The sequence below is a fragment of the Salmo salar genome, chromosome ssa07, assembly GCF_905237065.1.
Source record: "Salmo salar chromosome ssa07, Ssal_v3.1, whole genome shotgun sequence".
NCBI classification, from domain to species: Eukaryota; Metazoa; Chordata; class Actinopteri; order Salmoniformes; family Salmonidae; genus Salmo; species Salmo salar.
In genome coordinates this window covers 47,542,650-47,557,030 of record NC_059448.1, presented here as the reverse complement: position 1 = coordinate 47,557,030, position 14,381 = coordinate 47,542,650, and the positions used below count along the sequence as shown (strand labels likewise).

The 14,381-nt window shown below is 43.2% G+C and overlaps 1 protein-coding gene across 1 annotated transcript; it reads left to right on the top strand.

Moving 5' to 3' along the window:
• Positions 1-970: 970 nt before the first annotated feature.
• On the top strand, positions 971-2,300 carry LOC106609410 (troponin T, cardiac muscle isoforms-like). The gene has a single exon (XM_045722121.1). It carries the CDS (start codon positions 1,116-1,118, stop codon positions 1,929-1,931), a length of 816 nt encoding a protein of 271 aa, XP_045578077.1. The 5' UTR covers positions 971-1,115; the 3' UTR covers positions 1,932-2,300.
• The last annotated feature ends 12,081 nt before the right edge of the window (positions 2,301-14,381 follow it).

Below are 14,381 nucleotides of genomic sequence, written 5' to 3'. Positions count from 1 at the left end.
TAACAGTGTAGGTTACACTACACTGTTACACTTGCAAAGGGTGTTTTATATATTGTAATGACATGCTTTGCTCTTGGATGTGCTCACTGGTAAGCTCTGTAAGTCACAGTGGAAAAACAAGGCTCTAGATGAATGTACTTCAGTCAAGATGAGGTGGTTATGACGTAATGGCATAAGTGAGGTGACCGCAATTCCGTTGTCTGATGTTCACATTCTAACAATGAAGTGCTACTTTAACTGGCAACAAGCCTTTTCAATGGTCTATCTTTGGTGCATGACCCATATATGTGCTTGATATATCACTCTGCATGTGGAATATAAGAGACCATTCATTTATATATTTATTGATATAGTGACCATTCATTATGTATTTATAGATATAGTGACCATTCATTATGTATTTATAGATATAGTGACCATTCATTATGTATTTATAGATATAGTGACCATTCATTATGTATTTATAGATATAGTGACCATTCATTGTATATTTATTGATATAGTGACCATTCCACTATTAAACTATTACTCTTCATTCTTCTAAACTGAAATTAGGAAACTTCATCCCTTTGATTATTTGATCACTATGACTTTTTTTTACAGGTGTACTTACCATATACTCTGTCTCTCTTTTTCTTCCTCTTGATGACCAAGTGCATAAATAACCCCATAGTATATGAGTAAGAACTTCACTTGATGCCGACAAAAATCATGCTGTGACTGTGATGCATACATTCAATTGTGGGCTTGAAGGAGAGCACAGGTTTGAGTGGCACCTGAGTGCATCTGTTGTGCGTCTGAAATAGGGCACTCCGATTGTCCTTAGAAAGGAATGATGGGGAGAGTCTGAGGTCGGGGTTCAGGGGAGGGGGCAGACTTGTTGAAGGAGAAAATAGACTCCATTCCATCTGTCTGAACATCTCTGCTAGACAGTGGGGTTTGGACACATGATCAGGGTAAAGCTTAAAAGAGCCCAAGCAGCCACGCCCGAAAGTTCACTTCACTTCTCCTCTTGACTGTTAGGACACAAGTTGGTCTCTGTGTGTGTATTGTGTGTGTCTCCGCTGGTCTTTCTTCCTTGACTTCTTGACTGTCTCAGAGGCAGGCTTAACATCATGTCTGACACAGAGGATATTGTGGAGGAATACGAGGATGATGAGGAGGAAGAAGTAGAGGAGGCACCTGAGGTGGAAGAGGAGGCTGAAGAAGAGCAGAAGGAGGATGAGGAAGATGAGGAGAGGGAACACGTTGAGGGGAGCGAGGGGGAGACCAAGCCACGGACCAAGTACATTACCAACATCGCTCCTCCCAAGCTACCCGACGGCGAGAAGTTAGACTTTGATGACCTCCACCGCAAGAGGCTGGAGAAGGACTTCAATGACCTGCAGAGCCTGATCGAGATGCACTTCTCCAGCCGCCAGAAAGAGGAGGAAGAGTTGGTGGCCCTCCGCAGCCGCATCGAGCGCCGCCGTGCCGACCGTGCTGAGCAGCAGCGTGTGCGGGCCGAGCAGAACATTGAGCGCCAGGCCCGTCTTGCTGAGGAGCGGACCCGCCGGGAAGAGGAGGCCAAACTCCGCGCCGAGGAGGATGCCAGGAAGAAGAACGTCTTCTCCAACAAGGCGTTCGGCGGCTACATACAGAAGGGGGACGTGAAGAAGGGCAGGAAGCTGACGGGGCGCGAGAAGAAGACCAAGGCTCTATTGGAACGCCGCAAGCCCCTCAACATCGACCACCTCAACCAGGAGAGGCTGGTGGAGAAGTCCCGCGAGCTCTGGCAGTGGCTGCGCCAGCTGCACGCTGAGCAGTTTGACCTGGCCGAGAAGCTGAAGAGGCAGAAGTACGACGTGAACGTGCTGCGGAACCGCGTCAGCGACCACCAGAGGGGCTCCAAGGTGGCCAAGGCGACCCGCGGGGCGAAGAAGTTACGTTAGTCACACAGCAACGACCCCAACATGATCAGATTAGCCTAGCTGTCTTTGGACCGTTTTAGGTACAACCAACTGCTTCTGCTTTATCATATTTCCTGAGGATTGGGTATAGGCCTGCTTGTTTGTTTGTTTGGGGGTTTCTACAGTATAACGTTAGCTTAGCAGGTCTATAACTGATCAGCCTACATAATGTATTTAGAGATTTTGCACAGGCTGTCATTTTCTTTGGTGACTGTAGTTGTCTGATGTAAACATTTTCATATGGTTCACGAGGTATATGATTACTGATATCGTATTCACAGATCAAGCTAATTGTTTGAATGCTGTTAATACAGTTTTGAGTGATCATTCTAATAAAATGTGTGAATGTTGGGTGCTGTTTAGGTTGTTATTATACCTAAGCAGTCTTTGTAGCTGGTCAGTTAAATTCCTCTCTTTCTACTGTGAGGGTTACTGAAACAGTCATATGCAAGCCATCTCGCCAAAGGATAATGTACTACATTGCAAAATGTTTTTTTTACACATTAACATACACCTCATGAATGTTTATTTGTTTGTCTTGGTCCGTTTCTGAGGGTTGAAACGTGGCTCAGATGGAACTGTAAAGAGCTAATTTAGTCTCTGCCATGCTCAGGGTGGGGAATGCAGTTGTATTGACTTGGCCAGAAGGAGTTAACTATGGGTTCAAATTCCGATAAGGGGAATCCCCATCCAAGTCAATGGGTGGCTGTTGGGTGGACTGGTGGCCATATTGAGTGTACCCATAATCCAGAATTCTATTTCTGTGGAGCCCACTATCTTAACTGCCCCTCTGAGTGATAGATGTCATTCTATTGATGGCTGTTTACAGTCAGGCATCTCGGGCCATCCACCTTCAATCAACAGGAGACATAATGGATGCATCTATGGTAGTCAATGGCAATGATGTACTGTATTTTTGTATTTAACCTTTTATTTAACTAGGCAAGTCAGTTAAGAACAAATTCTTATTTACAATGATGGCCTACCCCGTCCAAACCCGGACGACGCTGGGACAATTGTGTGCCACCCAATGGGACTCCCAATCACACCCGGATGTGATGCAGCCTGGAGATAATACATATCAATCCATTATATGAGGCGGTATAATTTACTCAACCAATTTTAGTGCTAAAGAGTATCAACAAACATTATGAGATGTACTTGCACTACTGAGAAGTTATGTAGCTGGAGTTGGGTGGTATGGGGGCTGTTTTGTACTTACTGGAGACAGTAGTCTGGACAATCACTAGAGGGCACTAAGTGACCAGGTTACAGTTGAACGTGTGACTGTACCTTTTCTTTACACCATCTATAGCATGCATAACTTGGCACTCATTGACAAAATGAGTACTGTGCATACCTCATCCATAAGAGGTTTCCTCCCCTCCCATTTTCCTCTACACTTGTGAACCCTTATCTCTGTGCTTCACAATTACCTGTTGTACTGGAAATTCTCCCCTCAACTTCTGAACTGTTCTGAAAAACAATCAAATTGTCACTTGGCAACAACAAATCAATGAACTGAAATGAAAGCTGTGTCATAATAGGGAATGCAATTGGGGACAATATATTTATGCCATCCAGTTTTGATTGTCGTTTAGGCTGGCCTCACTATTGCCGAGAGCTGCTTGTAACCATAAGAACAAATGAAAGCCTTCCAGGCGTTGCTATATGCCAACAGGTGTCCATGGAGACTGTTTAGTAGGCCAACTCCCTCCCCACTCGGCTGAAAGGGCTGGAAGTTGATATTGATGGAAGTGTAGAAACGTCTGGATTGACGACATCTCAGACAGGATCAGTTCTGAGGCAGTTGATCTACTTACTAGATTCAGTTTGAGTTAGTCACTGCGTCAGCAAGCAAGTCCATGTGGGGATGTGTGTGAGCATTGAATTCATGGAATGAAAATCCATTGTCGCTGAATTTTGTCATGTTTTATGATAATTTATAGGTGCTTTGTTTAGGTTAAAGGATTATGCATATAGTTATTGGGTTCAACTGACAAGCTGTAACTGCTAGTTATGTGTACACTATAGTCATTTATCTTCGCCCACTACGGATAATGTGAAAGGAAATGTACTGTCTTATACCCTAGCTCAACAATCTCACATCAACTGACAGAATGACACATGGTTCCCAATCAAAAGTTTGCATGCTTGTTCAAGAGCATCTTGAAAACAATATAGCTCTAACCAGAGCTAATCTGCATCAATTAGCATTTCAAACCCTAAAATGTTCCTGTTAGTGTGTTGGGAGGCACATGCACTGTTGAAACGTGACCCTGTTTGTGTGATTAGAGGCTAGATCTGTATGTGCGTGTGTGCGAGCATGCATCCCTGCGCGTGTGTGTGTGTGTGTGTGTGTGTGTGTGTGTGTGTGTGTGTGTGAGTGTGAGGAGTGACAGCAGCTGCAGGGTCACCTGCTCATTATGGCCCGGTGGAGGCCAAAGGACACTCTGGGCACACAGTGACTGACAGCTGTCACTCTCTCACATACACACACAACACCACACAACACACTCATATACAACACACACACTGCCCTTGTCATAAGGTGCACAGAGAATCGCACAGAGAATCACTTAGTTGATACTAGTTATGAACAGGAAATCTGTTTGTTAGACGTAGATGTGGATCCATGATTAGACTTAGAAAGAGAAGGTTGGTGGGTGGTTGGAAGGACAGCATGCTGTGCTGATGCCATATGCCACTGTACTGTAGGCCTCCACCTGTAGGTTCATTAGGGGCCTATGTGTTGCAGGTTTTGCATGCTGCCTTTAAATGATGACCATTTTCAGTAGTGGAAAGTGGCCTTTAATTGGTTGAATGGAGTCATGATTAGATAGCCTGTGAGTAATTACTGATAGAGAAATAACACTTCCAATCTGCTGGGGTTCGGGAGCGAGCGCTAAATATCTGATGAAGCCTTTTGTTTACAAAAGCGCAACTTTTAGTTGGTTAAACAACTTATAATAACACAGAACTTTGCAATCTGTGCCGATGTTTCTGTCAAGCTAAGTGTGAATAACAACCACTAAGCGCAGTAGAAGAGACTATTGTCTGTTTGTGTGAGGAAAGGTGTCTGAGAAAGTCAGGGCTACCCACCGCATTTCAGTCCCAAAGTATAATGTGCTGTGTCACTCACACAGCCGAGGTGTTATTGCATCTGTGACTCAACCGTTATTTCAAGGGGAATGTGGTACATACTGTCCCTGGTATACTAAAGGACACATCAGTGGGCCTATAGTAATTATAAGAGTAAGGAGCCTCTTCGATTTAGAATGGACAGAGATTGAAACGCAGGTAAAGGACAGAAACTTCAAACATCTTGTGATCACAGCAGGTGTCTGGGCTATGCCCTCTATCAATTGGCATTTATAAGTCTGTCTTTTCATCTCTATGGAGACCCAACAACCACTGAACAGTGGGCTGAATCCATTATGTAGCCACTCTTTACAGTGGATTTGGAGAGACATTTCCTCGAGTTGAACCCAAATCAAATAACCTGTATTTGAAGTAATCATTAGGTTGATTTGAATTCCTCTGTGTATGAAATCCTCAATACAGGCTTGATTTGAATTCCTCTGTGTATGGAATCCTCAATATAGGCTTGATTTGAATTCCTCTGTGTATGGAATCCTCAATATAGGCTTGATTTGAATTCCTCTGTGTATGGAATCCTCAATATAGGCTTGATTTGAATTCCTCTGTGTATGGAATCCTCAATATAGGCTTGATTTGAATTCCTCTGTGTATGGAATCCTCAATATAGGCTTGATTTGAATTCCTCTGTGTATGGAATCCTCAATACAGGCTTGATTTGAGCCCACTAGTTGCTATTAGGAGAACCACAGCGAGGCACTGAAGTAACAATCTCATCTGGCTAATTGTATTTGCTAGATTATTGTGACTAATCAGGAGACTTGTGAGGTAGATATATGGGGTTGGTTTGTTATCTGGATGTTAGGTTTATTGTACATTATACACACACAGACAGAGATACTGCAGTGACACAAACAGCGTCCGCCAGAGGGAAGATATCAGAGCTGCTTTTCTCCAGCCTGTGGATAAATTAGTCTGCCCGGGAGACAGTGTCATTAGGGCTTATCTCTACCCAGCTCCAAATTGAGGTGGGACCTGCTACCAGCCAGCGGTATGAAGAAGATTTATCCCCTCTGACAGGGACATTCATCTCCACTCCTCCCCAGTCTCTACTGAGTTTACAGGCCCTGATCCCTCTGGCCATTTAAAGAGCCTGTGTCACTCCTCCAGCATGCATACCATTAGGACCACTTCCCCAACTCATCATAGGCCTTTCAGAGGACATTCAAGTGGCGAGTTAGCTGGCTTTGTATTGCAGGTGGGGGAAATAATGTACTGCTATCATTCAATCAAGCAGACAGTGAGGCTTTATAATGTGCATGATGATAGGGGTGATCTCGTGTGTGTACCCAGTCTATGATGGGTATTCCCTGTGAACTTTATGCGACATCTCTAACTGCTTTAACACAGTACTTAGCGCCCTGTGAGTCTCAGTTTAAGTGCACAAATGAGGGGTACTTGAGTGGCAAAATAAACAGATGCGCAGTAGATTCTGTTCCAGAGATTCTGAGTAGAGCGTTTTTTTAGTTAAGCTCATTCATTAAGGCAGAGCCCTAAAACCTCAGAGGATGTAGTGCACTTTGTCTTGTTGCATTATTGTATTGTTGTTTCTACTTTCGTAGACATGTATTTGTTTGTAGCAGGAAAGGCTGATGGGAGGGGCTATAGGAGGACGGGCTCATTATAATGGCTGGAATGGAATCGATGGAACGGAGTCAAACGTGTGTGTGTGTGTGTGTGTGTGTGTGTGTCGCGTGCACGCGCGCCCTGGCATGTGTGGGTACGCTAAATATAAACCCATTCCGTTATACCTAAGAGCGGACCGTCAGCTGAGCCCACTGACATACTGTAAGACAAAGGGCCAATGGATGACTCATCGCTTTAGAGGAGTGGGAGTCTGGCAGCTCATTCATAGAAAACACAGCTCCTCTACAATACCGGCTGTCTGTATTCAGCTGTCTGCTAGGCTAGCGCAGGGGTTAGCCGAACAAGTCAGGGCTAACACAGCCCACTGACCTGGCTGCCTCGTCAATTAATGGATTGTTGGTGTTATGCGTCATGGTAAAGAGAAATAGTTTTCCTTTAGTGAATAATTGCTATCCATCTACTATTCATTGTTAGCTAAGCCCAGTAAGTAGTGTGTGGATACATTGGTATCTTTCGTGTCCTAGTAGTGCCAGCGTGAGTTCTTCTGCGTGCTTGTGGTGTTTTCGGGATGCTGAGACATTTTCCCGGCACAGCTGTTGCTACGGACATTTGTGGATAAGTGAGCTGCCGGGAGGTAAGCTGTAACTCTCTGTGAGTCGATGGGCTTGATGAACAGCTGCATTAAGAGTCACGCTCATGTCCTCCCACCGTGTCCTCTCACTGTCTCTCCCGGTGATTCACGCCGCCTCGCCATCTCTGCACAGCATGTAAATCAACCCAACAAGTGGAGGGCTCTGATCCCAGCTCCATCCTGTTATTATCACTTGCTGGGACTCAGAGCCGGTGACAGGAGTGTACCACCAAACTGCACCTGTTGTGCCGGTTATAACGCAGTGATGGCCGTGACGGCTCAGGTTTCCAATTTAAACGACAGAAAGAGAGAAGCCCTCCCACAACCTTTAATTACTATTCTCAGACACATTCTCAGACAGGCTTTAGTGAAGCAGTGACTGTGAGACAGGGGAACAGGATAGCTCAGGCACACGGGTACACAGAACACCAGCCAGGTGGCGTTGTGTCTTTCCCTTGGCTGATGAGGTCTCTAGAGAGAAGCCTGTGTGCGTCACGGCCAAACACTGTCTAGAGAGAACAAGAGTTGATTCATGTCTTTGGAGTTATGACAGTAGCACGTTATGACCTATACTGCAGCTAGCTTGATCAATTGTAGGAAGAGATTTGTTTTTTTTTCTATATAAAATGTTCTTAATTATTTCTGGTAATTAGTTTGGGTTCTCTGATGGAGGCCCTGTTAACCACAGGATACCATTTGATCCCAGACCATATCCCCATGTACACAACTCAGGAGAATATGATAATAACAACCGCGCATAATCAACTATAAAATGTTCTGCCAGTTTCCTTTGCTGTCTCCAAATGCCCATACGTGGCACCCTGCTGAAACTTGAGCAGCTCTCATTCTGAAGACGTGTAGTTCAGAATCCCCATCGCCGGAGTAAACATGAATTAACATGTCGTGGTTATTCATGGGACTGGATGCTCGTGTCAAAGCAAATCAGTGCGGTGGGAAGTGTAATGAAAGTTGATTTCAGTGTGCTGTTGTCCGCGGGGTAAAATGTCTATTTTGGGCCACTTATATCAATACGTTTTCGTCACAACCTTTCTTCTTTCCTCCCTGTGATTGCAGTAGCTGGTGGAAGAAAAGGGTTTCAACAGCCATGGTTGACACTGACAGCTCCATAGGCCCCCTCTGTTCAGTTTGTTTCTGGTTTTTCATCCACTGGATTTCAAATGGAAATTCAGAAATACAAAATGTACAATAAAATCTTTGTCAAAGCTTATTACAAATACAAGATTGAAGCAATTCCTGTCCAAAAACAAGATAATGTAATGAATACAGGTAAAATAAGAAGTTAATAACTTCGGTCCGCCTCCTTAACCCCTACCTTTCACCACCTTATCATCAGGCCTAGCAGTCTCTTTCCACGGATATGAGAATAGAGTTAATAGGAAATCAATACTGTGTGTTCTAGATGAGCTGCAATCAGGGGAAATCTCTTAGCAGATAACAGCAGTGTGTCTGTCTCTCCTACTGATGAGCCTGTATCAGCCAGTCTGAATATTATAAACTCAGCAAAAAAATAAATTTCCTTTTTTCAGGACCCTGTCTTTCAAAGATAATTCGTAAAAATCCAAATAACTTCACAGACCTTCATTGTAAAGGGTTTAAACACTGTTTCCCATTCTTGTTCAATGAACCATAAACATTTCATGAACATGCACCTGTGGAACGGTCGTTAAGACACTAACAGCTTACAGACGGTTGGCAATTAAGGTCACAGTTATGAAAACTTAAGAAACTAAAGAGGCCTTTCTACTGACTCTGAAAAACACCAAGAGAAAGATACCCAGGGTCCCTGCTCATCTGTGTGAACGTGCCTTAGGCATGCTGCAAGGAGGCATGAGGACTGCAGATGTGGCCACGACAATACATTGCAATGACCGTACTGTGAGACGCCTAAGACAGAGCTACAGGGAGACAGGACGGACAGCTGATCGTCCTCGCAGTGGCAGACCACGTGTAACACCTGCACAGAATCGGTACATCCAAACATCACACCTGCGGGACAGGTACAGGATGGCAACAACAACTGCCCGAGTTACACCAGGAACGCACAATCCCTCCATCAGTGCTTAGACTGTCCGCAATAGGCTGAGAGAGGCTGGACTGAGGGCTTGTTGTAAGGCCTGTTGTAAGGCAGGTCCTCACCAGACATCACCAGCAACAACGGTACAAACCCACTGTCGCTGGACCAGACAGGACTGGCAAAAGTGATCTTCACTGACGAGTCGCGGTTTTGTCTCACCAGGGGGGATGGTTGGATTCGCATTTATCGTTGAAGGAATGAGCGTTACACCAAGGCCTGTACTCTAGAGCGGGATCGATTTGGAGGTGGAGGGTCCGTCATGGTCTGGGGCGGTGTGTCACAGCATCATCGGACTGAGCTTGTTGTCATTGCAGGCAATCTCAATGTTGTGCGTTACAGGGAAGACATCCTCCTCCCTCATGTGGTACCCTTCCTGCAGACTCATCCTGACATGACCCTCCAGCATAACGATGCCACCAGCCATACTGCTCCTTCTGTGCATGATTTCCTGCAAGACAGGAATGTCAGTGTTTTGCCATGGCCAGCGAAGAGCCCGGATCTCAATCCCATTGAGCACATCTGGGACCTGTTGGATCGGAGGGTGATGGCTAGGGCCACATTTTGTTGTTTTTAAAATGGATTAATTATCTATGTTTGTTCTCACCCATCTACACATAATACCCCATAATTACAAAGTGAAAACATTTTTGGGGAAAATTAAATGCAGAAATAGCTCATTTACATAAGTATTCACACCCCTGAGTCAAAACTTTGTAGAATCACCTTTGGCAGCGATTACAGCTGTGTGTCTTCCTGGGTAAGTCTCTAAGAGGTTTCCACACCTGGATTGCACAACATTTGTCCATTATTCTTTTAAAAATTCTTCAAGATCTGTCAAATTGGTTGTTGATCATTGCTAGACAACCATTTTCAGGTCTTGCCATAGATTTTCGAGTAGATTTAAGTCAAAACTGTAACTCCACCACTTGGGAACATTCCCTGTCTTCTTGGTAATCAACTCCAGTGTAGATTTGGCCTTGTGTTTTAGGTTATTGTCCTGCTGAAAGGGGAATTCATCTCCCAGTGTCTGGTGGAAAGCAGACTGAACCAGGTTTTTCTCTAGGATTTTGCCTGTGGTCAATTCCATAAATGTTTTATACACTTTGTATTCAGGACAAAAAAGTAAATTGCAGTATTACTTTAGTGCCTTGTTGCATACAGGATGCATGTTTTGGAATATTTTTATTCTGTACAGGCTTCCTTCTTTTCACTCTGTTAATTAGGTTAGTATTGTGGAGTAACTACAATGTTGTTGATACATCTTCAGTTTTCTCCAATCACAGCCATTAAACTCTGTAACTGTTTCAAAGTTACCATTGGCCTCATGGTGAAATCCCTGAGTGGTTTCATTCCTCTCCGGCAACTGAGTTAGGTAGGACGCCTGTATCTTTGTAGTGACTGGGTATATTGATACATCATCCAAAGTGTATTGAATAACTTCACCATGCTCAAAAGGATATCCAATATCTGCTTTTCTTATGTTGATCTATCTACGAATAGGTGCCCTTCTTTGCGAGGCATTGGAAAACCTCCCTGGTCTTTGTGGTTGAAACTTTGTTTGAAATTCACTGCTCGACTGAGGGACCATACAACTTATTATGTGACTTGTTAAGTACATTTTTACTCCCAAACCTAATTAGGCTTGCCATAACAAAGGAGTTGAATAATTATTGACTCAATACATTTCAGCTTTTCATTTTTTATTAATTTGTAAAAATGTCTTAAAACACTTTGACATTATGGGTATTGTGTGTAGGCCAATGACCCCAAAAAAATCTAAATTTGATCAATTTTAAATTCAGGCTGTAACATTAAAATGTGTTGAAAAAGTTGAGGGGTGTGAATACTTTCTGAAGGCACTGTATATCTACCCTTGTGGATTAGATCATTCATATTGCACTGAAACCTGGGATAATAATAAAGTAGGGAAACAGTCAGGAAAAATACTAAGCCGCCTTCAAGGTACATGTCAAGATACAGAATTATATCACATTATTGCAATATTAATAATTAATGCAATAACAGCAATGAAACGAAATACCTGCTTCTGTTACTTTTGTGTTGTCATGACCACCGTGCAAAACACCATGTTATATAAGATGGTGTCACGCCTTGACCATGGAGAGCCCTTGGTTCTCTATGGTGTTGTAGGTCAGGGCGTGACTAGGGGGTGCTCTAGGTTATATATTTCTATCTTGGTGCTCTTGGTATGGTTCCCAATTAGAGGCAGCTGATGTTCGTTGTCTCTAATTGGGGATCATACTTAAGGGTTCCCTTTTCCCACCTGCTTTGTGGGATATTATTTTGTGTTTGTGCATGTGCACCACATAGTGACGTTTTGTTGTTCGTTTATTGTTTTGTTTTTCTGAAGTTTCACTTGATATTAAAGATGTGGAACTCTACGTACGCTGCACCTTGGTCCCGTTCTTACGACAACCGTGACAGATGGTCGTAACTCTGATCATTGAGCATTGCCAATCCCAAGTGCCATCTATAAAACGCCGGTTGGGTTTTAGTGGGATGGCTTTATATAACAGTCTGGAATCAACCTTCATCAACCTTTTTACCTGTAATGGTTCTTTCTTTCAAACATTTTATTTGACATTTTCCATACAGACCAAACCAACAATGACACAGCGCAATCATCATATACGTACACATAAAAAAAAAAAAAAGACGTAGACAGACACACAGTCCCCTCCCCTCCTCATCGTGGGGGACAAAAATAAAGTGATGCCCATGTCTTCCAATAATAAAACAAGTTAGAATATACACATTTATAATGATGTCACTGTAGAGTCCTTTTTTGACAATGGTTCTTCTAATTGAGAAAATAGGGCAGGCTGCCAGGTGTCTGTCACTGATCCAATGTCATTTATCAGTTCACCTTTCACCCTCTGTACCCGTTTCACTGGTCAATCAAACAGCCGTCCACCACAGAGTACATCCAGAATAATACTTTTTTTAACACAATATAGAGAGCTTTGTGTTGAAGTGTCATTACTAGCTTTTGCCTCTTATATACAGTAATATATAATAGTGCTGCCACCAAGGAAATGTATATCACTTTTATTTTTACTTTTATATTATTTTTTTATTTAACCTTTATTTAACTAGGCAAGTCAGTTAAGAACAAATTATTATTTACAATGACTGCCTACCAAAAGGCAAAAGGCCTCCTGCGGGGACGGGGGCTGGGATTAAAAAGAAATTCAATAAAGATATAGTACAAAACACACATCACGACAAGAGAGACAACACTACATAAAGAGAGACCTAAGACAACAATATAGCATGGCAGCAACACATGACAACACAGCATGGTAGCAACACAACATGGCAGCAGCACAAAACATGGTACAAACATTATTGGGCACAGACAATAGCACAAAGGGCAAGAAGGTAGAGACAACAATACATCACACAAAGCAGCCACAACTGTCAGTAAGAATGAGACAGGTAATCAGTAATAGGTCCTGGACTTTACTTAATCAGTGTGCATTGCATTTTAATCTCTGTTTTGGCATAACACAGATTTACTGTATTGAAAGCAGCAATGTTTATATATGGATGCATTTGGAATGATATTTTATGAGATAATTTATTGAAATCACCAGATCGGAAACAGACGGCTGCTTGTTGGATTGTTTCTCATCCTATTAGAGAGAACAGCATCAGGTGTCATAGCATGCCACGTCCCTATTGTATCTTTATCGTTTAGATAAATGCTCCAAATCCCCCAGCGTCTACCTCGTTAATATTAACAATCTGAGGGCACAATGAGTTTATTCTTGGCAATTTCCCCTAAATTGTAGCTGATGTAGCAGATGGTTTGTTGTCGTTAGGCCAGTCGTCTCTCCTCCAAGTCCTCTTCTAACAGCAGCTCTGCTGAGTGAATGCCAGGAACTGTCAGACGCACAGGAAATGACAAAGCTTTAATGACATGTTGCATCAATAGGCCAATGTGGAGCTGTTAGCCAACGCTGACTATAGATGCATCAAAATGCCAAAAGGGGGGTTTAGTAAAGGACATCACCGCAGAAAACACTGCTACTTGGTAGCTTTCATTAACAAGGAGACTAATGAAACCACCCCTCTTTAGCCTGTTTTTATCCATGTTGTGGATCAAAAGGAAGTTAAGCTATCTGGTACCCTTACTGAGAGATCAAAACATCTCTGTCCAGTGTACATATTATCCTCATCAGAAAGAGATGAGAAGCTTCACCTTCTCCTGTGTCTGGTCAGACTGACCAAGGGAGGCCGTAGTTTGTCGTGATTTACACATTGGCATAACCTACATTTTTTATGTTTGTTTATGCCATTCACATTACACTGAGGCATACAAAATATAAAGACCCATACAAAACTTTATTTTACTTTAGACTTCCCGCTAGTGCATTTTAGGCACTAGTGGGAAGTTAAATTACTGCAGCTTTTCTTCCTTTCAAGCGACTTATCTGTAATACATGGTTAATAGTTTACCTAGCTATTTACAGATGATCTAATTTTGCTCTTTTGTAGCTTTGTCAACTATGTGTGTGTTTTCATTACCTGTCCACTCCTCTTCCTGTAGGCTTTACACACGCTCCCCACCCCTTGGCTACAACCCTTCTAATTTAGTGTACCCTATGTGGAATTCCTGGTCTCTTGCAATGTTTGGAACTGCCGATCTGCGGTCAAAAACGCCGAGTTCATCTCAGCCTATGCTGCCCTTCAGTCTCTAGACTTTTTGCCCCTGGACGGAGACATGGATCACACAGCTGCTCTCTTTTCATTTGACTCCGTGTTCTCTCCTAGTCCGAGAGCAACTGGTCATCGCGGTGGTGGCACAGGGCTACTCAGTTGTCCTAGGTGGAGATTTCCTCTTCTCTCCCTCACCCATCTGTCCATCTCCTCATTTGAATTCCATGCTGTCACTATCACTTGTCCACTCAAGTGTAATTTTTCATGTCATCTATCG